This window comes from Marmota flaviventris, chromosome 3, assembly GCF_047511675.1.
Source record: "Marmota flaviventris isolate mMarFla1 chromosome 3, mMarFla1.hap1, whole genome shotgun sequence".
Classification (NCBI taxonomy): Eukaryota; Metazoa; Chordata; class Mammalia; order Rodentia; family Sciuridae; genus Marmota; species Marmota flaviventris.
The window spans coordinates 118,178,290-118,201,916 of record NC_092500.1 but is presented as its reverse complement, the minus strand read 5'-3'; the positions used below and the strand labels follow the sequence as shown (position 1 = coordinate 118,201,916).

The 23,627-nt window shown below is 47.2% G+C and overlaps 1 protein-coding gene across 1 annotated transcript in view; it reads left to right on the top strand.

Annotated features, from left to right (window-relative positions):
- The window catches only part of Slc6a13 (solute carrier family 6 member 13), a 36,118-nt gene extending 16,929 nt beyond the window's left edge, over nt 1-19,189 (top strand). Inside the window, exons 3-14 of the mRNA XM_027951153.2 lie at nt 582-722; nt 4,974-5,058; nt 6,321-6,453; nt 7,293-7,427; nt 13,017-13,120; nt 14,507-14,631; nt 15,613-15,725; nt 16,039-16,176; nt 16,841-16,943; nt 17,349-17,449; nt 18,360-18,530; nt 18,781-19,189. Of these exons, the coding sequence (XP_027806954.1) occupies nt 582-722; nt 4,974-5,058; nt 6,321-6,453; nt 7,293-7,427; nt 13,017-13,120; nt 14,507-14,631; nt 15,613-15,725; nt 16,039-16,176; nt 16,841-16,943; nt 17,349-17,449; nt 18,360-18,530; nt 18,781-18,909 (1,478 nt within the window). The 3' untranslated portion in view covers nt 18,910-19,189. The remainder of the gene's footprint in view (nt 1-581; nt 723-4,973; nt 5,059-6,320; nt 6,454-7,292; nt 7,428-13,016; nt 13,121-14,506; nt 14,632-15,612; nt 15,726-16,038; nt 16,177-16,840; nt 16,944-17,348; nt 17,450-18,359; nt 18,531-18,780) is intronic.
- Nucleotides 19,190-23,627: the final 4,438 nt, after the last annotated feature.

Genomic DNA, 23,627 nt, shown 5'->3' with positions numbered 1-23,627 from the left:
AACATTAACTATTAGGATCATGAATGAAGGTAATCTTACACATTTTAAAACTAACTGACTTCATGAACTTTGAGAATGTGGTAAAATTGACCAGATGTGATGGCACAAGCCTGTAAACTCAGTGACTCAGGAGGTTGAGGTAAGAGGATCACAAGTTTGAGGCTAGCCTGGGCAACTTAGCAAGAGCTTGTCTCAAAATAAAATTAAAAAGGGCTGGGGATGTAGCTCAGTGATAGAGCACTTGTCTGGTATGCTCAATACCCTGGGTTCAATCCTTAATACAGAAAAATAAAACAAAAACAAACAGAAAAGATGGAGGATGAAATTAAAGTGCATAGGAAGCATACCTATTGCAGCAGAAGACAGGAGAAAGGTCCTAGTCTGCCCTGGAGGGCTGTTGGAGCCCAGAAGTTTCACTTTTTGGTGCCAGAGTGGGAGAGCTGGACCAGGAGCCTCTACTCCAACACTGTTTGCTTTAGGAGACTGACAGTGGAGTGCAAGCACTTTCCTATACAGGGGTGGATGATATGTGAAGAATCTGGGTACCATCCCCAGCCTAATCTGCAGCCCCTACTCCCCAGGTATTGGTTATGCCTCCCAGATGATCGTCATCCTCCTTAACATCTATTATATCATTGTCCTGGCCTGGGCCCTCTTCTACCTCTTCAGCAGCTTCACCACCGACCTCCCCTGGGGAAGCTGCCACCATGAGTGGAATACAGGTAAGGTCACCACTGGAGAGTCCCCTTCTTTCTCTTGCTCTGCCACATGAACCAGGAAAGGGATTGTCCCAATATCTAGGCAACCCAATCCCCAGTCTTAACTCAGGACTCACAGAAATCAGCCAATTAGTTCATGAAAAACTCACATCAAGAATAAGTGCAAGGGGGCTGGGGATGTGGCTCAAGCTGTAGCGTGCTCGCCTAGCATGCATGCGGCCCGGGTTCAATCCTCAGCACCACATACAAAGATGTTGTGTCTGCCGAAAAAAAAAACTAAAAAATATTAAAATTCTCTCTCTCTCTCTCTTTAAAAAAAAAAAAAATAAGTGCAAGGGCTGGAGTAGACAAAGGGGAATGAAGGGACAGGAGGGAGGATGGGAACAGGAAAGACAGTAGAATGAATGGGACATAACTTTTCTATGTTCATTTATGAATACATGACCACATTATGTATTCATATACCCACATCATGTACAAGCACAAGAATGGGAAGTTAAACTCCATGTATGTATGATAAGTCAAAATACATTCTACATTTATAACTAAAAAGAATGAATACAAAATTTTTAAAAAAGAATAATTGTAAGGGGCTGAGGATGTAGCTCAGTGGAAAAGCATTTGCCACATTCAGGCAATGCAGTCCCAGCACTGCCAATAAATAAATAAATAATAAAACTAAATTAAATTAAATACTGAGAATTCACCAATGTCACAAGAAAAATGTCATAGGCTTAAAAAATAAATTCATGTATTTGATTAATATTTTATGCAAATAGAACTGACTTCTTTTAAAATATAGTTTATCCATTTATTTGTTTCAAGGTGAAAAATAGTGTTTGATATATATGTCTATTATTTGTTTATGTACTTGTTTTTCATGTCTTCTTTCTGACACTACTTTAGATCTCTCAAATTATAATTTATCTGGACTTAACTAGGGAACGAGCTGTTTTGTATGTCATCAATAAAATTTATAATAGCAATTAACTCCTGTGCTTCTAACACAATGTGAGCCACCTATGGCAATAGAATCACTGAATCTAGTATATTGAAAGTAACAGCAACAACAAAAATCTAGGGTAAGGATGTCCAAAGGAATTGTCTATGAGGATGAAAATGTTCTCCACATGTCCAATACAGTAGCACCAGCTACATGTGTCTATTGAGCATCTGGAATGTGCCTAGAGCTTCTGAGGAAAGAATTTTAAATTATTTTACTTAATTTTAATTTAAATACCTATGTGGACTAGTAGCTATCCTTTTGGAGAGTACAGATGGGGAGCATGTTGACCACTGTTCTGCTTGGTTTCTTATCACACAACTTGCTTTGATTGTCCAAAAATATTTCAGAGCTTGTCTGTGAGATCTCTGCTTTTGAAGTGGGAATGGCCATTGTGTTAGCTTTTCATCGCTGTGACAAAATACCTGAGAAAAACAACTTAAAAATTAAAACTGTGGGTGCATGGTTTCCAAGGTTTCAGTCCATGGTAGGCTGGCTTCATTGCTTTGGGCCTGAGGTGAGGCAGAATATCATGCAGTAAGGCATGGTATGGAAAAGATGCTCAGCTCATGGCAGCCAGGATGAAGAGAAAGAGCAAGGAAGGTACCCAGGGACAAGATATAGTCCCTCAGGGCACACTTCCAGTAACCTGCTTCCTCCAACCAGGCCCAGCCTTCTAAAGTTTCCATCACCTCCCAATAGTCCATTCAGCTCTGAATAATTTTACTTCAATGTATTACTCCACTGATGAGGTCAGAGCTCTCATGATCCAATCACTTCCCAAAAGCCCCACCTCTTTTTAACATCATTTCTTTGGGGACCAAGACTTCAACACATGAATCTTAGGGGACATTCCAGGTCCAAACCATAACAGACACAATCAGTTCTTTCTTGTGCAGATAAATTACTCAGTGTGAACTGGAGTTTAAATCCTTTACTTGCCAAGGAAAAATTTTTTTTCAGGGTTAACATGGTATTCTTCATGTCCTTATGATGTTGCCCCTGCCTTTTTTTTTTTTTTTTTTCAGTGCTGGGGAATGAAGCAAGGTCTTGCATGTGCTAGGCAAATGTTCTTCCGCTGAGCTACACCCCTAGCCCACCATTACCATTCTCATATTTCACATTTCCTTTCAGGCAGTTCCTTGCCCATCTCTTTCACTACTTTTATTATACTATCATTTGTCCATTGTCAGGTTATCTCCCCCGACACCCTAAGATTGGATTAAAATTTTCTCAAATGTATCTACTGGTATGTATATTGAGACCTAGCCCTATTGTGGCACTTACCTTATTTTTTGTGTTTCTTGGCTCGATTTTTCCACTAGTTGGCAGGATCTCAAGGCAGAAAAGACTCTCTCTCCATAGCCTTTGTGTCTAGCATGGTGCTGACTAGCTTTCAAGAAAGAGTTGTTGAAGGCAAGATTTAAAAATCTTTTTTATTCTAATATTTCTTTTTTTTTTTTTTTTGTATCTTTGCACATGAATCATCTTTGACAACCAGCTTATCAGATAGTAACCATTTCATCCAGATCCTAGCAGAGTGTCTCTTGAAAGAATTTTGGTGAAATTTTGTCTAGAGCTTTTGTTTCAGGACATGAGTAGGCCTATCTGTCTTTGGATCTCTGAGATAAGTCTGAGACAAGCTGAATACCTGAGTCTTTTGTTTTCAAACATTTTTTGTCCCCTCTATTAGTGGGTCTGGTTTCAATCAGAGCCTGGCATCTTGAATGGCGTAGGCCATCCTGTCATCAATATGAAATAATGCTTTTCTTCAAGGAGAATGATATGGTTTAGTGGAGAGAGCCTTCCATGAGCGCCTACCATTTAACAGGCTCTCTTCTAAGCACTGGGGATATGGTAATGTGTTTCCTGGAATTGTCATTCTAGCAAGGGAAGACAGACCATGAACAAAATAAATAAGTAGTATGTATTATGAGAGAAAGGCCATGTATTATGTTAGAAGAAATGCTATGGAGAAAAATAAAACAGGGAATGGGGTTGGGAGTTTAGGGGTAGGGGATTTTAATAGGACAATCAGGAAAGGCCTTCCTGAGGTTGTACTTTCATTTGAAGGAGGAGAGAGAATAAGCTGTTAAGATAGGGGGACAACCATTCTAGTTAGTGGGACAGTAAATGCAAAGGCTCTGAGGTGCGTGGTGCCCAAAACGTCCAGGGTCGAGCCTGGAGCCAGTGTGGCTGGAACAGGGAGAGTGGAGGGGTGTTAGGAGATGCGGGCAGAGGTGTTGAGGGCTAGATGAAAGAGGACCTTGAAGGCAGCTGAAGGAGTTTTGGTTTTTTTGGAGTGGGATGAGATACCCATTATAGGGTTTGAGATGGGATTTAACATAATCATCTTGGCTGCTGTATGGAGATTTGACAAGGGAAGCGAAGGTAGAAACCAGTTAGGAGCTGTGAAATGATGGTGACCTGCACCAGGTGGTAGTGGAGATAACAAGAAAGGTTTTTGAAAGTACCGGGCAGTTTGTTGACTTGGATTCCAGCCCACACTTGATCATTTATGAACTCTGACAGGCAATTTCTAGGAAGATTGATTTTCTTCATATATACAATGGGGAAAACAGTATCTGTCTTAATATTTCCTTGGATTATTATACTGATAAAATATTAAAAAGAATGTCAACTCTCTATGTGAAACTCCAAAGTGACTACAAATAATAAAGAACACTTTATTGAGCACTTTAGATTTACATTTTAATTTAATCCCCCTATCAATCCTACTAGAGAGACATTAATGTCTACATTTTGGAGATCAGGGAAATGACACTTAGAGCACAGAGTTTTCACAAGGTCACACAGCAGATATCCAGAGCATTGGGATCCAACCCAGAGCTTTCTGACCTTGCCTTGGTATCTGAGCTCTTGGCTTCTGTGCTACATTACTTTCTAGAAGGCATTCATACTATTCCTCAAAGGCTGTGACTTTACATAGGATGGTTTCCTGGGAATTAGTGTGTATTTTGAAGCAGCTAGCATCCAGAGCATCTTACCTAATGCTGTCTGATCATGCTTTAAGGAGAATATTCATGCAAACATCTATAAGCCCACAGTAAATGTGCAGAGGAGAGGTGAGGTGGGTTTGTTGAGGATGAGGAGGTTTTGTAGAACTATAGCCCAGTTCTTTCCAGATACCTTACTTTCATTCTCCTAAAATTCCATTCCATTCTCTATAGTTTTGCCAAATTTTGGCTGATGAACTTTCTCTTTCTTCCTTCCCTGGGACCCACGGGTAGAGAACTGTGTAGAGTTCCAGAAGACCAATGGATCCCTGAATGTGACCACTGAGAATGCCACGTCCCCTGTCATCGAGTTCTGGGAGTAAGTGAGGCCTTTCCCTATGTGAACGTGGGAGGTGTGTTCCACAGAAGGGTAGAGGGTATAGTTCTCACTGGATAGCAAGAAGAGTTTCTTCTTTCCTGGTCCTGTCACCTATGTGGCCTTTTTCTGTGGTGTCTATATTTGTGGTTAATGCAGAACTGATTTCAGAGATGAGAATTTTGTAGTTCTTCTCAGGCTGTGCTGGCCTTTTCCTCATGTCAGAGAGGGAACATGCATGTGTATTCACTCTGCTAATACCCTCCTCTCTTTGACTCTTGTATGTTGCTCCTTATCCAGCCCATTCCCCCAAATGTTGATATTCACCCAGTGTGTGATCCCTGATAACAAAACAGCCTAAAATCCTGGTTGAGAAAATGCATGCTTGCACCTCTTTCCCTGTGTTAAATTAGTACTCAGAGCAAACTTCCCTGGGCACAATTTTTATTTGCCACCCTTTAAATCTAGCTCCATCTCCAGGCAAAGGAGAGCCTCACAGTCCCAGTAAAAAGAGTTGACCTACCTTCAGAGAGAGCCCAGAGGCATGGCTCTACAAGACCCACAGGCTACAAAACTGAGAATCAGAGCTAGGGTGCAGCTCAGTGGTGGGGTGCTTGACTAGCATGTATGAAGTTCTGGATTCCACCCCAAATCCCTCCAACCTCGCAAAAAAAGAAAGAAGGAAAGAAAAGAGGGAAGGAAGGAGTGAAAGAAGAAAAGAAGGAAGGAAGGAAGGAAAGGAGAGAGAGAGAGAGAGAGAGAGAGAGAGAGAGAATTTTAGTCAACTTTTTCACTGCTGCAACCGAAAGACCTGACCAGAACAACTGTAGAGGAGGAAAGGTTTACTTAGGGGCTCATGGTTTCAGAGATCTCAGTCCATCAAAGGCTGGCTCCATTTTTCGGGGCTCCAGGTGAGGCAGGACATCATGGCAGAAGAATGTGGTAGAGGGAAGCAGCTCTCATGATGATCAGAAAGCAGAGAGAGACTCCACTCTCCAGATACAAAATATATACCCCTCAGCCACGGCCCCCATGAACCACCTCTTCCAGTCACACCCCTCCCTCCTCTAGCCAAAACCCAGTTAATCCCATCAGGGGACAAGTCACCGATTAAGTTAAGGTTCTGACCCAATCATTTCTCCTCCAAACCTTGTTGCATTGTCTCACACGTGAGCTTTTGGGGGACACCTCACATCCAAACCATAACAGAGAGAGACCTGAGGCTGACATCCAAAGTGGAACCAGGCTCACTCTTTTCTCCCCAGGAGGCGAGTCCTGAAGATCTCAGATGGCATCCAGCACCTGGGGGCCTTGCGCTGGGAGTTGGTCTTATGTCTCCTGCTCGCATGGGTCATCTGCTACTTCTGCATCTGGAAGGGGGTCAAGTCCACAGGCAAGGTCTGTGTTAGACAGCCACCCCCCCCCCCCATCCTAGGACTCCTTGCCCTAGTCTGGGGACTGTCACCCAGTTGTGGTCTAGTCTGGAATGGGAGGGAATGATCCAGCGAAGATTTTATGTGCTTCCCTTCCTTGATTCTGTGCCTCTCCTGGAATGAATCCCATGTGCTTCTGGGAAGTGAAACAGGAGAAACAAAGGCAGGAAGAACACTTCCAGGAGTTTCATCTTGGAATTTTCCATGTGTGTGAGCACACTGCATACTGAACACTGTGAACACTGTGGCTTCTTATTTCATATACAACATTTCTGTGGCTAAGGAATTCCATTAAGACTGTTCACCTCCAAATGATTTCCAACCAACTCAAGAATTTGGGAGTCTGAGGTGCTAGAGGGTATGCTAAGCTGGACTCTCGAACTGGAGGCTTCAACAAGACTTCTTTTCTAATTTGGCTGCCTGGTTGTGCTAAGCTCGTAAACTCTTGTGAGGAAGAGATCACATGTTACAGATCTTTTCATACCTGACAACTCTTGCCAGAATTCCAAGCACTCTTGTTGGAAGAATGCCTAAATTCATTCAGTCACTTGACAAATATTTACTGAATATGTGCTGGGGAAGGCAAATGCTTAAACTGGAGGGAGGAGGGGTGAGGGAGGTAGTGACTCAAGGTTTCAGGGAGATGGAGCTGAACAGCTGCACAGTGGAGGGAGGGAGCAGGAGAGGAACTCCCATGCCCTTTTTGGTGGGGTGGGAGCTTCTGCCTCTTGTCTCTGCTGCCGAGTCTTGGGGTCCCTCCTTCCTAACTCACAAGTTCCTTGTCACTCATCTGCTCTTGACCAGGTGGTGTACTTCACAGCCACATTCCCTTACCTCATGCTGGTAGTCCTGTTAATTCGAGGAGTGACACTACCTGGTGCCGCCCAAGGAATTCAGTTTTATCTGTACCCCAACCTCACACGTCTGTGGGATCCCCAGGTAAGAAGCCACAGGCAGGGGCTCTGGAGGCTTTGCTCTGGGGGGGTCTTGGTTCCTGGCTCATCCCAGGGCATCCCTGGAGATGGTGGGGTTCACCCTTCCTTCTGCAGACATGTGTTAGCAGTGGTTTGTGGTTATAAGGTGTCTGACACTGCCCCTTCTTGGTCCACAGCTTCCAGAGAACCCAGGGGGCCTGAAGCCCTAGCTATATTTCTCAGGGACTGCAAATATGTCAGTCACTGAACACCTTTCTTATGAGCTGAGCTCCTTTCCTCTTGTCTACCCATTTTTCTCATGTTTGCATTTTTTTCTTCTTCTCCATTTCCTTCTCCCAAACTTCCTCTCTAGTTCTTGTCTGGTGCCTTCCTTCCACCATGTGACCCTTTGGGGGGGGGGGCAGTTCCCAGCCCCTCCCCACACTAGCTGGGTTGGTGTTAAGTTTCCTGTCAGTTGGCTGGGTCTTTTCCCCTCCCCTCCGCCCTTCCTTGGTTGCCCACACTCCCTCAGAGATAGTCAGCTTCCTTACAGCTCCACAGGGAGGGAGCGGGTGGTGCTGCTTGTCTTATTTTCTCCTCTTTGAGCGCCATTTTGAAAGCTGGCAAAGCCAATGGGAGTGTGGGTAAGCTCCACCCCAGAGCCTCCCAGATTGTGTTATCCAGTTCAGTACCATGTCTCTGCCTCTGCCTCCCTGGCACAGAGGGGAGTATTGTATAATTCAGAGATGCTCCTCTGGGTTGTCCAAGGTTCCCTGTGATTGTGCAAGGGCCCCCAGGAGACTCAAGGGCAGGTGACTTTCCAGGCTTACGAGACTATAAGGTGGCCTTCCAGACCTTTCAAATAGTGCAGCATGAGCACAGTCACTGAAAACACTGAGAGGGAGAAAGAGACAAGGACAGACATGCAGCTCCAGAGTTCCTTCTCAAGACCCAGGAACTCGGTTTACCCCAGAAGCAATAGCTCTCTGTTGGGAAGAATTTGGGGTGATCTAGAAGCTAAACCACTCTCATCTCCTAGCCCCCCTGGCAGAATTGTGAGGCTTCCCTCTTGACTTTTCCTGATACTGATGTGGCTCCCAGAAGCAGCCAGACCAGTCCTACACAGAAATCTCCCCACAGAATCAAGTGATCTTTGTCCTGGGTGTTTCTCAATGGTCTTCCAGTGGGAAGAACTTATCTTTTTGCTCTTCCATTTCTTTTCTTTCTTTTTCCTTCCTCCCTCCTTTCTCCCTTTTGACGGTGTGGCCTCAAACTTGGAATCCTCCTGCCTTCACCTCCCCAGTCACTGGGGTTACAGGTGTGTACCACCATATTCTGGCTTCTCTCATTTCTTACACATTATAGAAATGCAGATTGCTATTTCCTCATTTTATGCAGACAGCAATAAGTTTGTGGAGTCAGATTACAGAGACAGACATGTTGAAGCTAAAAGGATTCCGGAGATCATCTAGTGCAGCCTCCTCGCTGCACAAATGAGTAAACTGTGAGCCCAGGGCAAAAAAAAAAAAAAAAAAAAAAAGCAATGTAAAGGTGTATTTTGTTTCCTAAATCATAAGCCCTTTTGACTTATATGAAACCAAGGGCTGTGATAGAGAGTAGGCAGTAAGCAGGAGGTTGTGGGGGCAGTATATTTGAGAAAGGCTTTGAAGGTCAAGCAAAGAGTCTGGTGTGGGTCTGCCATGCAAGAGGAAGCACTGTGGTTTTGGAGCTGCAGAGCTGTGAACCAGTGGCTAAAACTCAGCTTTCCTTGCAGATAGGGCTGGGTTGAGAGAAAGGGGAAATGGGCAGGGAGACGGGCAGGTAGGCTGAAAGAGGAAAAGGAAAGAGGGCTTTGTCTTGATCAGCTATTTATAGCTAACAATTGGTGAGGGCTTATTATGTTCCTGGCACTGTTGAGAGGTTTAAATGCATTGTTTCAGATAATCCTCACAGCAGATCAATGAGGTGTCTCCATTTTATAGAAAAGGAAATTGAGGCCTAGAGAGCTTAAAGGAATTTCCATCTTCACACCTGCAACTGGAACCAGGTCTGAATGATGATTAAATACCGTATACTTTTGAGATCTCCTCTTGAAGGCAAGGTTCCTGTCTGCTCATATTTGTTTCTTTCACAAGCTCACTCATTCAGCAAAAAATGTGTTGAGCATCTATTATGTGTCAGGCCTGTTCTAGGTACCATATTTGGTGTATAATAGCTTCCAGCCAACTTGAAAGTGGGCCAGGTAGCCTTCAACTCTGAGAATTAACAAGGCCATGAGTCTGTGTCTGGGTTACTGCAGGGAATAAGACTTATTTTAATCTGCACTCTGGACACCATCCTTCCAACCCCAGCCAGCTGTGGGCTGTTCAGGGAGCATATGTCTTCCAAGTGTTTTAAGGCTGTAGCGAGGGAGCTGTTTCAAGAGCAGCCTGGTCCTGGTCCCATGCTGAAGCCAGGCCTTTGTCATCAGTGAGCAGAGAAGCACCTGCAGGGTGGATGCCCTGCCAGAGCCCTAATTGAATCTAGTTGGCACTCCCCAGGAAGTGTGATAATTCCAACTGGCATTTGCCTGGCACTTGAGAAAGGTGCAAAAATCCCTGTTAGCCAACACAAAGACCAAAGACATCTCTCTCTGCCAAGCACAGAGGCTGGGGGCTGGGAGCCAGGCAGAGACACTGCTGTGTTCCCCTCCTGTTTCCGCCTTTTTCTCTGCCAGGCTTGCTGTGCTTTGGGCGAGTTGCTACCTTTTCTGGTCTCCAGGGCACCTCCCTTTCACACTAGGGAATGGCCCCTGCCCCCACACCTGATGTGTGCTTCATTTAGGCGGCATGTTGCTTTCCCTCATCCTGTCTTTCATTCTCCTGAACTTTGGTAGATGGATGGGGACAGGGGGATGACATGGGGTGTCCAAAGAGCCCTGTTGAACCTTTTACATTTCTGTGTTAAGTAATTCTGATGAAGGTTTTGTCTAGGGAGGAGGTTGAAACGACAGATTAGAACTAGTCTTATTTAGCGTGGTACATTGAAATCAATGCTATCTCATTATCACTGAAAGGTGAGTTGCTCTGTAAGATGGTAGCAGCAATAAGCAGCAGCAAAAGCTTGCATGAGTGCTTGACAAAATTAATATTCACACCAACCCTGTGAGTCAGAGGTTAGCCTCATTTTACAGATAGAGACATGCTTAGAAAACTCAAAGACACTTGCCCCAAATCACAAAACTAGCATGTTGGGGAGCTAGGGTTTCCTCCCAAATAGTCTTTTTGGAGTCTGCTATCTTAATCATGTGATAGATCTTTTCCAAAGGATATGAATTATTTAAAAGTTTTAAATGCTGTTTTCTAACCTGAGCACAGTAGTGCATGCCTGTAATCCCAGCAACTCAGGAGGCTGCGGCAGGAGGATTTGCAAGTTCAAGGCCAGCCTCAGCAATTTAGCAAGGCCCTAAGCAGCTTAGTGAGACCCTGTCTCAAAGTAAAAATAGAAAAGGGGGCTGGGGATGTGGCTCAGTGGGTAGGTACCCCCTGAGTTCAATCCCCAGTATCAAAAAAAAAAAGGCTGTTTTCTAAAGGAGGCAATAGGAAACTAATTTATTTATGTGTTAGGCATTTTGTACACATTATTTTATTTGTTGTATTTATACCCATTTTTCTGATGAGAAAAGGGAGGTTCTGAGAGGTCAAGATTGAAAATGTCTTTCCTGGATTTTCTACAGATTTCTCTCTTCCTCTTTCCTGTGAACAGCCTCATTTCGTCCACATTCTAACAAGTGTTTTTCAATCTTGCTTTTTTCTTGATCTGTCTTCTGCCCCAGCCAAAGACACATCAGAGTTCTAGAAACCGGGGCTCCTGGAATGGGCAGATGGGAGGAGATTGCCTGTGGTGGGGAATGGAACAGTTTGCTCTGTGTGTTCCTTCAGCTTCCTTTTGACCCCATTCCAATCTCCCATCCCAGCAGGCTTGTCAGGCAGTGGCTCTGTGAAGAGCTGGGCCTGCCAAGCCCCCCGGGGGAGAGGGCTTTGGTCAAAGGCTCCATTGGACTTTGAGCTCTAAACGCTGCAACCTCCTGCAGTTTCTCTGTTCTCATTAGTCTGTATTCCCAACTCCTTCTCAGCCTGCCCCCTACACCTCCCACCCATGCCGGGTGAGATGAACAGCCAAGTCACGATTTCCCTTAGTACTTCTTTTGTGCTTCTTACATGATCCTTTTTCCTTTGTGGCAACTCCTGCCTCAGGGAACACCAGGGATAGGATTCCCAGTGAGTGAAGGGACAGAAGATGGGAAACATTCTCGCCTTTCCTCCATCTTTCTGTGCTTGATCCCCATTCCTGCAGAAATGGACATATAACAAAAGGAGTGTCCTAGGTGTTTCCCTGATGCCAGTTCTCAGGGCTATAGGGCTGTGATCCCACACCTGGTTGCTGTTCATTAGGACCACCAGGAAGCTTTGAAAATGGCACTGTTTCTGGATTCTCCTCCAGCCCTTGATATTCTGTCTCAATCGGGGATGCTGACTCTGAGGTAGTTCACTTGCCTATGGGTCCCCCGACCTTACAATGTGAAGGAAAATGGGCACTTGGGTATGGCTGAGTATGATGTGGGAGAGCAAGGGGCAAAGAGATGGAGGGTGGTGGTGATGGTTAGAGGGCAGGGAAGCTCCAAGGCTGTGGAGCATTAGTTTATGGGGGAACTGGAGGCTGCTTTTAGTGGAAGAAAACCATGGGGGCTGGAGGATTTGGGGGTCCTGAGTAGGCTAAGCAGAAGGCACAGATAAGCTGTTCAGTGTCCCTCTGTAAGGACACCTGCCTGGGCAATGTCTGCATCCACAGTTGGTGCTCCCTGGTGGTGCACTGTTTCCTGAAGGGAGGGTGCCTGGGGAGGGTCTGGAGCCACAGGACCCCATCTCCTGCAGCTCTGAAGAGTTGCTTACTCCTGTTGCCTTGATATTCTTTCTCATCGGGATGTTATTCTAGCTGTTAGAATTAAATCACAACATGCAAAGCGGGGTCAGCCAGCTGCAATAACAACAGCAATAACCATGCCTCCGCTTAGCTGGATAGGTATTTTCCATATGCATTTCTGTTCTTCCTCGAGACTTCTTGTGAGTGGAGGATCACTCTCCCTGCTTTTCAGACAGAGGATTTTGAGGAGGAGGAACAAAGCTACATGCTTGAGATGGCCCTGATATCCAGGACCCACAGCCCTAGGGAGCCTGTACCTGGATCCCTTCCCTGCTGGTCACAGTGCTATGAGAACCTGGAATAGGAGAAAGTGGGGGCAGAACCCAGGTTTTGTTTCCCATTATAGAACACTTGATCTCAAACCTAGCTTTGTTCTAGAGCTTTGCCCTGTCCTCCTAGGCCTTCCACCAGGGTCCTGTGGTCTTGTTCTTTGAATGCCTAGTGCCTGTTTCATCTTGGTGGTTCCCAAGATACTCCATCCAGGGGCCCAGGGAAAAGAGCCACTGGGTCTGTGGGGTTGGCAGAGAGTGCCGGCAATGGCTGAGAGCAGGTTCTCACCATCCCTAGGCAGCATCTGCCTCATGCCTGTGTCTTCCCTTGGAGGCCCAGTGGCCTGGCTCTCCTGGAGTTCAGCTTTCTTCTGCCTTTGCAGGTGTGGATGGACGCTGGCACCCAGATCTTCTTCTCCTTTGCCATCTGTTTGGGCTGCCTCACAGCCCTGGGCAGCTACAACAAGTATCACAACAACTGCTACAGGTGATTGGGAGAGTGGGACCTGAACCACACGCCTGTATCTCTGATGTCTCCCTAGCCACGCTAGACCAGGGTTGAGCTGCACCAGCTCCTGCATTGCCCCCTATCTGTACCCCCAGTTTCCAATACCACAGAGCTATGGGGGGTTTAGAATGTGTAGAGGGATTGCTTCTGAAAAAGGTGGAATAGTAGTGGGAGACCAAAAGAGGGACCTAGCCCATCCTGGCTGATTCAGAGGTCAGTGGGATCTGGAGTTATAGTTAAGCAAGACTGAGAAGCAATATCATACAGTGGAGCCCTGGTCTTGCCTGCTTAGTTTGCCCCAGCAAACACTGAATCAATACCCATTTTCACTTTATCTCTTGGGCATTCTTCCCATAGGCCCCTCCCTTACTTTATGTCCTCTCCCCAGTGTTCCTTCCTGCCTACCTGGTTCGTGCTCAGAGAATCTAAGCCAATTTTAGTTTAGCTGAAATATAGCAGGAAAAAAAAATCCTATCATGCATTTCAAAAATCAAATCTAGATGCCCAAGAATTATTTGTTTGTTTCTTTGTTTTAAATGATCCATGTCCATGTCAGAAGGAATTATATCAGAGTTGCAATGCCTTCAAGAAGTGTGGAAGCAATATGACAGGGAGGGGAGGCTGTGTGGCAGTTGGTAATATTTAGATTTACATTTTACTTCCTTTGAGCACCATTCTTTTAGGATGATGTGTTAGTTAGCTTTTTGTTGCTGTGGCAAACACCTAAGAAAAACAACTCAGAGGAAGATAGATTTATTTTGGTTTGTGGTTTCAGAGGTTTCAGTTGGTGGTTTGCAGGCTCCATTGCTTTGTGTCTGAGGTGAAGCAGAGCATCATGGCGGAAAGGCATGGTGGAGGAAAGCTGTCAGCACGTGGCAGCCAGGAAGCAGAGAAAGCAGGAGTGTGGGGATGAGAGGAATGACTAGGGACAAGATATAGACCCCAAGGGCATGTCCCCAGTAGTCCATTCAGCTATCAATGGATTAATCCACTGGTGAGGTCAGAGCCCTCATGATGCAGTCACTTGCCCCAAACCCCTCCTCTGAGCATTGCTGCACTGGGAACCAAGGTTTTAAACACATGAGTCTTTGGGGGATACTTCATATACAAATGATAACAGACCACCTTGATTTACTCTATATTTGAGCAAGCTGTGGGGGGTTAGGGGAGTGGGGCAGAGCTGACCCTTTGAATAGTCATCTGAATTCTGCTAGGGAGCCCTGCCCCTGGCCTCTGCAAAGATGTCAGAATGAGTATCTGCCAGGAGGGGTTGTGTTTCCCGGGGGTTCCTGTTGCAGACTGAGACTTTGATAGCCCCTTTCTGACCTGGCCTGTTGCCTTCTTCTCCCATCTGCCCCCACACAGGGACTGCATCGCCCTCTGCTTCCTCAACAGTGGCACCAGCTTTGTTGCCGGGTTTGCCATCTTCTCCATCCTGGGATTCATGTCTCAGGAGCAGGGGGTGCCTATTTCTGAGGTTGCTGAGTCAGGTGAGTGTTGCTGGGAAGCGCTGAAGGCACTGGATTCTGTAAGCCTGGTTTGAAACTTTGGCAATCAGGATCCAGAGGTGATGGCCAAGAAGTTTCAGATTTTGGAGCATTTTAGATTTTAGATATTCAAATTAGGGATATTCAACTGGTCAAGCTTATGCAAATATCCCCTAAATCCCAAACACTTCTGGTTCCTAGTATTTCATTTGAGGGATGCTCAACCTGAATGTGTCAAGCACTGTGTGAGGCATTTGCACGAAGCATGTGATATAAACCTGTTCCCAGTATGGGAACTGACACTTGAAGAAGCAGATGATGGTCCAAGATCACAGTGGTACTTTTTATTTTTCAGAAGAAGTTTCCTATGGACAAGCCAGGCTCTGTCATGTGCATTTGTTCTTTGCCATTTGAGTCAACTGAAAACAACATTCATGTTTTTGAGAATACCGTGTGTGTCAATGGTATTCTAAAATTAATGCCAGTTTACTTACTGTAGGGTGAGAAGTCCCAGGCCAAATCCAGCTCTAGAGGTATTTTCTTTGGTACCATCTGCTTCCTAAACACATTGTGATTGCCCTCAGTCGGACCATGATTGTTCCCTTTCTCACCAGGCCCTACCTACAACTTCCTCTTATTTTACAGTGAATTAGCTTCACATATTTATATTGCCTGCTGGTTCCTGAACTCACTCCAAGTTTGGAACTTCTGGTTTGGAGCAGTAGATCTGGAGGCTCATCACTCTTTTACAAAAAGTCCTTTGTATCTAGGGTCTCTAGGTTCTATTCTTGCCAGTGAGAATGTGATGGGTGGTGCTCTGGAAATTCAGGGATCCGATAGAAGTTTGGGTGGCTTGTCCTGGGCCAGGAAGGTGGTGATGATGGTAACTTTGGGGTTTCCTCCAACTCTGTTATTCCAAGGTCCCATACTGGGAGGCCCTGGGACACTAAGGCCTGGAGCTGTGTTGCTCTGCTTCTGTTGTAGGCCCTGGCTTGGCCTTCATCGCCTACCCTCGGGCTGTGGTGATGCTGCCCTTCTCTCCCCTCTGGGCCTGCTGTTTCTTCTTCATGGTCGTTCTTCTGGGACTAGATAGCCAGGTATCAAGAGGTGGTCACTCAGAGCATGAGAGATGAGTGGGTATGGGGGGGCTGGGGCAGGGGGCACAGAAAGTATGAGGTTGAGCTTTATTCCCCAAGGATCCTCAAAATAGTTGGGGACTGGGCAAATGTCAGAAGTGGACCCAGAGAACCTTGTAGAGTAGGTCCACACTGACCACGCAAAGACCGCAGCTCTGGGGACTGGTGACAGGAATGCTGGCAGGCCTGACCCTAGGAGTAAGAAGCCAGAGCTGGCTGACAGGCTTATTGTGGGAGCTCTCTTTCCCTCCAATTCTTTTGCCCTCTCATCCAGTTTGTGTGCGTAGAAAGCCTGGTGACGGCGCTGGTGGACATGTATCCCCGGATGTTCCGCAAGAAGAACCGGAGGGAGATCCTCATCCTTGCAGTGTCTGTCATCTCCTTCCTTGTTGGGCTGGTCATGCTCACAGAGGTGAGGGTCTGGATGGCTGGAAGGGGGGACCTGGTGAGGAGGCAGAGCCACGAGGACTGTTTCTGTCAGGTGGGGCATGCTGCTAGGGTTCCAGGTCACAGGACAGGCCTTCTGGGAGTCAGGGTACCTCTTCCCCCTCCCCCACTCCCCACCCAGAAAAGATGGCTGAAGGGTAAGTTGGCTCCATGGTAAGTGAAAACTTATGGAAAGGATGGATGGGAAGTCCTCTAGAGTGGCCTCTCTAGCAAGAGGGTATGATTTCCTAGGTCTTTGAACCAAGTTCAGTGAAGGACCTCAAAGGGAGAAGGGTGGCCCTAGGAGTGAAGTCTCAGGGGTGAAGAAGGGCAATGGAGCTTGTCAGTTTGACAATACCAGATGACCTATATCCTGATTCTTTCTCAAAAGAGTACACACCATGCCTTAGGCTTCTGAATCAATCCCTAAATGTTCTCAGGGAGCAATAGCTGTGTGATTTCATCTTCTATCTGAAAACAATAACAAAAAACAATTATTGTCCATATCTGCCTAGTGCTTTACAGTTTACATACTGCATTCTCTTATCTCTTGTGATCCTCACCAATGTTGCTTTGTGCTCCAAAGTCATGAGGCTGAGGGGTATGGGGGTAAGTCCATTGTTTTCTCTGGCTAATCTCCTTCCTTCCAGGGTGGCATGTACGTGTTTCAGCTCTTTGACTACTATGCAGCCAGTGGCATGTGCCTCCTGTTCGTGGCCATCTTTGAGTCTCTCTGTGTGGCTTGGGTTTATGGTGAGTGGCTTTCCCCGCTGGGTACCAACTCTAACTCCAGTGCTCTCCTTCACCCCAGGGCCCTTAGACCAAGGGGAGATATTTATAGCTCTCACCACCTTTCCCCAGACTCCACCCTACCCAACCTCAAGTCTCAATCCTAAGAGGCTACCATTGGAAGGGCCTTACCCACACACCTGTCATAGCACACCTGGACCATTTCAGATGGGTCCACATCCTGTCTCATCCCAGCCTTTTCATCTTTTAACAACCTTAATAACCAGGAAGTGTCGCCTCTCCCTAAGCCAAGTATTACTGGTTGCTACCATAATATCTTGCCCATCCTAGTCTGTGGCCCTTTTCCTGACTCTTCAGATGCTGAAGAATGTCCTTTCTCCCCCTTCCTTCTTCTCTTCTCCGTGGTAGGAGCCAGGCGCTTCTACGACAACATTGAAGATATGATTGGGTACAGGCCATGGCCTCTTATCAAATATTGTTGGCTCTTTTTCACGCCAGCTGTGTGCACGGTAAGGTAGTCCTCAAGAAGTAAAGACAGATGAAGGGAGGGAGAGATGATGGTGGCTGCAGGGTGGAGGTCATTAGCTCTTGAGTGGACTTCTCCCTAGGAGTTGACAATCACCTTAGATTTTTCACTCCTCCCCCTGTTGGAGCCTAGAAAACTACAGCAAGATAGATTCTTCCTTTCCATTTCACGGAGGGATACACTGAGGTCCAGGCTGTTAGACAGTTTGACCAACAGCCCAGTGTGAGTCTCAAGTCACAGTCAGAACTGAAGCCCAAGGGTTGGGCTACTCAGAATAATGTTGATAACCATGGTGGTCATAATAGCAGTAGTTATAGAGCACGCACTTTGTGCCTGGCACAAAGAGTTTCACACAAGAACCCTGACTACCAATGACACTCATTTTACAGATGAAATTGAAGCTAAAGAGGTGAAGCAACTTACTCAGCCAGAAAGTCATAGAAAGCAAGGATTCAAACTTGCTCCAGAGTTTGAGTCTTAAACTATGATGTGATGTGCTCTGGCTTCATCTGCTTCTGTCAGAAGTCCCCAGAGCCCCCACTGTGTGTACAATATAAATGAGGAAAGAGGGAGAGGGAGGCATGATCACTACCAGGAGGTACTCATTGTCCAAACTCCTGAGTGGGAGAATAAACACTTAAAGCACCCAGCAGACATACAGTCATGTCCTAAAGGTGTCCAGGGATATAAGCGCCCTGGAGTGATGTGGTGTATACCCTGGAAGTACAGACGGGGGACGTGGATTTTGAGCAGAATATGGGTGGAGATTGGAGACTAGTCCAGATAATCCTGGATGCAAATCCTACAGGCCAGCTGTGGGGAGAGGGGAATGAGGGCTGAAGGCACGGTCCCCCCTCCACCACTTCCTCTTTCTTTTCCTCTTCCACCCCCAGGCCACCTTCCTGTTCTCCCTGGTCAAGTACACTCCACTGACCTACAATAAGAAGTACACATACCCATGGTGGGGTGATGCCCTGGGCTGGCTCCTGGCTCTGTCCTCCATGGTCTGCATTCCTGCATGGAGCTTCTACAAACTCAGCACTCTCAAGGGCCCCTTCAGAGAGGTATGGAGGAAAGCGGTCAGAGCTCGGCACCTTGTTGGGTGAGGAAGGCCCCTGGATGATGGTGGGCTGCCTGCAGGGGTAGTAACTGGTACACAGAGGAGCCAGTGGCTGGTGTGGGTGCAAGACTGTGATTATAGGCCTGGTACCTGGAGGTAAGTTTATGGGGCTGCAGGAAGACTTTGATGATAAGGGGTTCTGGCAGACAGCCCCCCACTCCACCATGTGACAGCTACCTCCACTGTCCTTGCAGAGAATCCGCCAGCTCACATGCCCAGCTGAGGAGCTGCCCAAATGGAACCAAGGAGGACCTCCTGCCCCTGCCACACACACAACGTCACTTCTCAGAACGTCACTCAAAGAACCTGAGTCTCACTGCTAGGGTCCAGACTCTCAGATGGTGCCTGTGAGCTTGGGTGTGGGGCCAACTGCAAAAGCAGAGGGCAAATGCAGTCCTTCTCTGCTTCTCTGCTCCCCACCTGGGGCAGACAAGACAAAAGATATTTGCCAAATATCCCAAAAGATATTTGGGAATCTGCCTTCTGCACTGGGGGCCTTCCACTCCAACTTCCCTGCTCCAGGGGTGGTCTAAACAGTTGTGAGATGCCAGTATCAAGAGGACCCCTTTGAGGCAGCTTGGGAAGCTGGGTGAGGGCTGGCGGGGTGAGAGCATGGCTGGTGTCTGGCCTTCTACCCTTCATTCCATTAAACCCATCTTCCCACTGACTCTCGCAGTTCTGTCTGGTTTCTGCCCTCTGCCTTGTGCCTTGGCCACCTTCCCACTTTGAATCTGTGGCTGTAGGACCCTTCCTCTCCCTTCCCTCACCTTCCCTCAGTGAGTTCTCCTTGTGGACCACTTAGCAGAGGGTATTGCTGTGGTGGGAGGGTGACAGGGCCAAGCCACAACCCTTCATTATCAGACATTTGGACCAGAGGAAGCTTCCACACCTCCCCCATGCTTCCCTTCTCTCCTCCTTTGCTCTGCAGGATAAGAAAGGAGATGGAGGCAAGGAAGGGGGAGTCCTGGGCACTAGCTACAGGAAAGTAAAAGCCTGGTTGCAGCTTCTTCTTTCCTGCATTCCCTTTGTTGTGTCCTTGCCTGCCCTTAAAGTTGGTCTATGCATGCCTACCCAAGACCTGGTGCTGGGGACCTAAGAGAGGGCCAGCAGGCCTTGCCATTGCCTATGGGAGGAGGGAAAGGAGAGCCTTGGCAGAGGAGGGCACTACCCCAGCTCTGCCAGTAGAGGGACCCCACCGCCCCAGGATGGCCTTGCTCCTTTTATGTTTTGCAAAAAGTTGCTGTCACCATTAAATGTGGCCACAAGGGGGTGGCACTGCCATGACCTCCACTTCACTGTTAGGGCCTAAGCTGTAGAGATGAACCCCTAGGGTTAGGCTGCAAAGAAGTTCCAGGTGGAAGGCAAAGTCCAGTCATGGTGATTTGAGTCCCTTTCAGGAGATTCACAAATGGTAAAATATGGTGTGAAAATCACTGCCTGGCTCAAAAATCAGGAGCTAGGGTTCTGGTCCTGACTTGTCTCTAACTTGCTGTTTGTCTGTGTGGAAGCTCCTTGGACTTCATGTTCATTTTTCAGATGCACCATGCACTGCACCTACAACCCCATCAAGTTGCATTCATATGTCCATCTGTCTGTTGTAGGGCTCAAATGAGGCCGTGGGTGTGAGAGTCCTTTCAATCTTCTGATGCCCTGAGTGTGAGGTCACTAAACATTTGGGGAGATGGGTGAGGGGAGGTTCTCTGGCCATCCAGGAGTGGGGAGCTGACAGGTACTAATGTGAGAAATGCTGCTGGTTTTGTTCCTGCACTTGGTTTAGGCCAAGGGAGGGGACAAGATGAGAGTGGGGGTGGAGGAGGGCTGTTTTTGTCCCCATCTGCTTTCCTTGCCTGGAATGGCAGAGACAATTTCCAGAGGAAGAGAGCACAACAGGATGGGAAACCTCCCTTGTCCAAAGGCTACACCTGTTAGAGAAGCAGGTGGGGAGAGTCTTGGGCAGGTGACAGCAAACAGCAGAAGCATGAGTAACTGGAGATTTCCAAACTGAGGCTTAGTGCGGTAGCAAGCACTTGTTGGACACTTGGCTCACCAAGCTGCCTTGGGGCCTCAGACCTCGTGCCTTAGACCTTACAAACAGATATATTTAGGTCTCTGATTCATACATGTGTGTACACACAGTTTCTCACTATCCTTAGACAAATGTGCACTCGTGCACAAAGTTAGAGGCCTCACAGTCAGCTGAGCACACTCCTTTACTGAGACTTGCTGTAAGACCTTGGGCAAGGTAAACTCTCGGATCCTTAGTTTTCTCCTCTGAAAAATGAGGATAATATTATTTATATCATAGAAGTCACTGTCACCCAGTAGAGAGAATAGTGACAGCTGCCCTGGGGACACTCAAGCAAATCCCTTGTATTTACCCCACATTGGACTGTCAGTATAACAGAAAAGCCCAGGATGAGATGAGACATCCTTGCTGTCCACTAGCTTCACCCCACCTAGACATTATGATGCATTGGGCTCCATGAAGGAGAATACACATTTATTGAGTTAAACTTATTTGTTAGGAGGCAAGGGAGAGGCAGTCCTAAAAAAGTGTTCATCCTGTGGCCCAGCAGTCCTGCTCATCACAGCAGTATTGTTCAAGAAAAGCAGGACCTGAGCCTCCCTGCTTTAGCTTATTCCCTGGTCCTGGGAGAGCAAAGCCTTCCCAGGATAGGAAAGATGGGGATCATGTTTTCCCCATCAAGTTGCATTCATCTGTCTATCTGTCTGTCAGTTCATCCATACATCCATGTAATCAGTAAAAACCAAATGCCTACTGTGAGGCAGTATTGTTTTAAATGCTAGCAGCAGAAACAAAGAATTATGAAATGAAACCCCTGACATTTATGTATGTATGGTCTGGTAAATAGTATGCTGCATACTGCATAGATTTTTGGAACCAAGAGACCCAGATTCAAATCCCAGTTCTATCATTGACCAGTGCATGGCCGTGCGACAAATCACTTAGCATATATTCTCCTTAGCATTCTCTTCTGTAAAATGGGGCTAATAATGCCTACATTTCAAGATTTCTAAGGGGATTACATGAGGTAACATGTAAAGCACTGAGCCTGAGTTAGATGCTGATGAAATAGGTTCCACTCCAGGTCCTCTAAAAGCATGCCTGGAGTTAGAAGATGATGGTGTTGAGAACATTCTAGGGGGTACAGTAGTTCTTACTGCAGTGAGATCACTATTCACTTGGCCATATTTCCTCTCAATCCAGGACTCTTCCCAGTATGGAAACAGTCCAGTCTTAGCTAGAATTTCTAGGATTCCTTCTTTTTGCAAAGACAGGGTTTCTGGCCTCAGAATTTTCCAGTTGGACTGAATAAGGGGATAAGGATGGCTCAAAGTTAAGCCAATGAGACTCAGACCAGAGGCATCGAGGTAAGGGCAGGGAGGAATGAGGCAGAGAGGACTTTCTCTTTGGGGGAAAAATCAAGCTCCACTCCCTGGGGAGAGAGGGAAAGAGAGTCAGGCTAGGTAAGAGGGTGAATTTGGAGCTGCTGGATATTTTGTTTTCTAGTAGCTGTAACTAGGTAGTCTCCTGGACTCTAGTAACCCCTTTGCGATAAACTCTATAATCAATACATTTTGGACCCAATATTCAGAGACAGGGCAGGCACAGCAATGCAGATGGCACCGTGACAGTTGGGCATGGGGGTAACACAAATGTGGATTCTGGCTAGGCCGGGTCCTCCTCTGCCAGAGCCAACCTTCAGCCTGACTTCTAGAATCACAGAGGCAAATGGCCTGAGAACTTAGACTCACTCTAGCTTTCTTTTGATGAGGGACCTCACAGAAGAGGCTGAGAGGGGCCGGAGGGATGTTGAGTAGGGGTGCTTGATGGAAAATTACAAACTGAGATTCTCACTTCACACCCCTCTGCTGCTGGGAAGTTCTAAAAGACAAAGAGGAAGCACATGTAAAGGGAAATTTCCCCTTCTCCCCACAACTTCCCCTCCCCCCACACCACCTGTAGCTGAAGAAACATCTTTGTCTAGAAGAAGGCACTGTCCCTTCTGAATGAAGGGCCATGGGACAGTCTTGTCCCCAGTGCCTTGAGGGCATGCTCAAGAGAGGTGACTAGGGACTCATTCTGGAGAAGCTCATTGGGCATGCAGCACAAGGCACATACTCCACACAGGCCCTTCAGCACTGCCGGCTGCCAGGCTATTCCAGAGAAATCCTATCAGTGTACATCAGTGCCAAGAGGTGCTGCTTAGGACCAGACCCTCCATGTTCCGAGCCCCCGCTTCCAGAGGCATCATAACGAACATCAACAGCTTCCCTTGAGCTCTTGGGCTAGTCCAGGCAATGATCAACTTGTCTATAATAATCCCTGCAAACTATGGATTATTAACTTTTCCAGTGTGGGAAACTGAGGCTCGGCTCCTCACCTAACCGACCAGACTGGTAGGTGCTAGAGGAGAGGAGGAAAGCCAGCCCTGTCTGGCTGCAGACCTGAGTCCTCTCTGCATCATGTACCTTGAGATACACACGCTCTGGGTGCTTTCTCTAGGAAAATCCCAAGGAGAAGGTAGTGGTTCTAGAGCTCTGCCTGGAAGCCACAGAGGGCAGGTACTTGGTGGAAAACTCCAGTGTGTGATTCACCCTCCTCCCGTGCCCTCATCAGGGAGGCCAACTCCCCTCCCGAGTTTTCAGTCTTCAGCCTGGGAGGTGGTGGCTTCCATCTGCTGCTCTGGTAAGAGAGGGCTGTCCCTTGCCTAAGAAGGGGATGGTACTGTGGTGGGGGGCAGAGGGAGAAAGGGAAGGGGCAAAGAACAAGAGGGGAGATGAGGGCAGGATGTGAGGGTCTAAGCCCCTTCCCCTGCTCAGCCCAGCTCCGGAGGGGACAGGACATCTTGGGACAGTGCCAATGGGAGGGCAAAGGCCAGGAGGGAGGGGGCTACAGCGCAAGTGTAATGGGGTGGGGGCAGGGACAGAGGGCTTGGCTTCCTGAGGTTGGATGTTGTAATCCTGATTCGTAGACTTTTGGCCTCAATCCCTCCTGTTACTTGTGGTATTTCTGTCC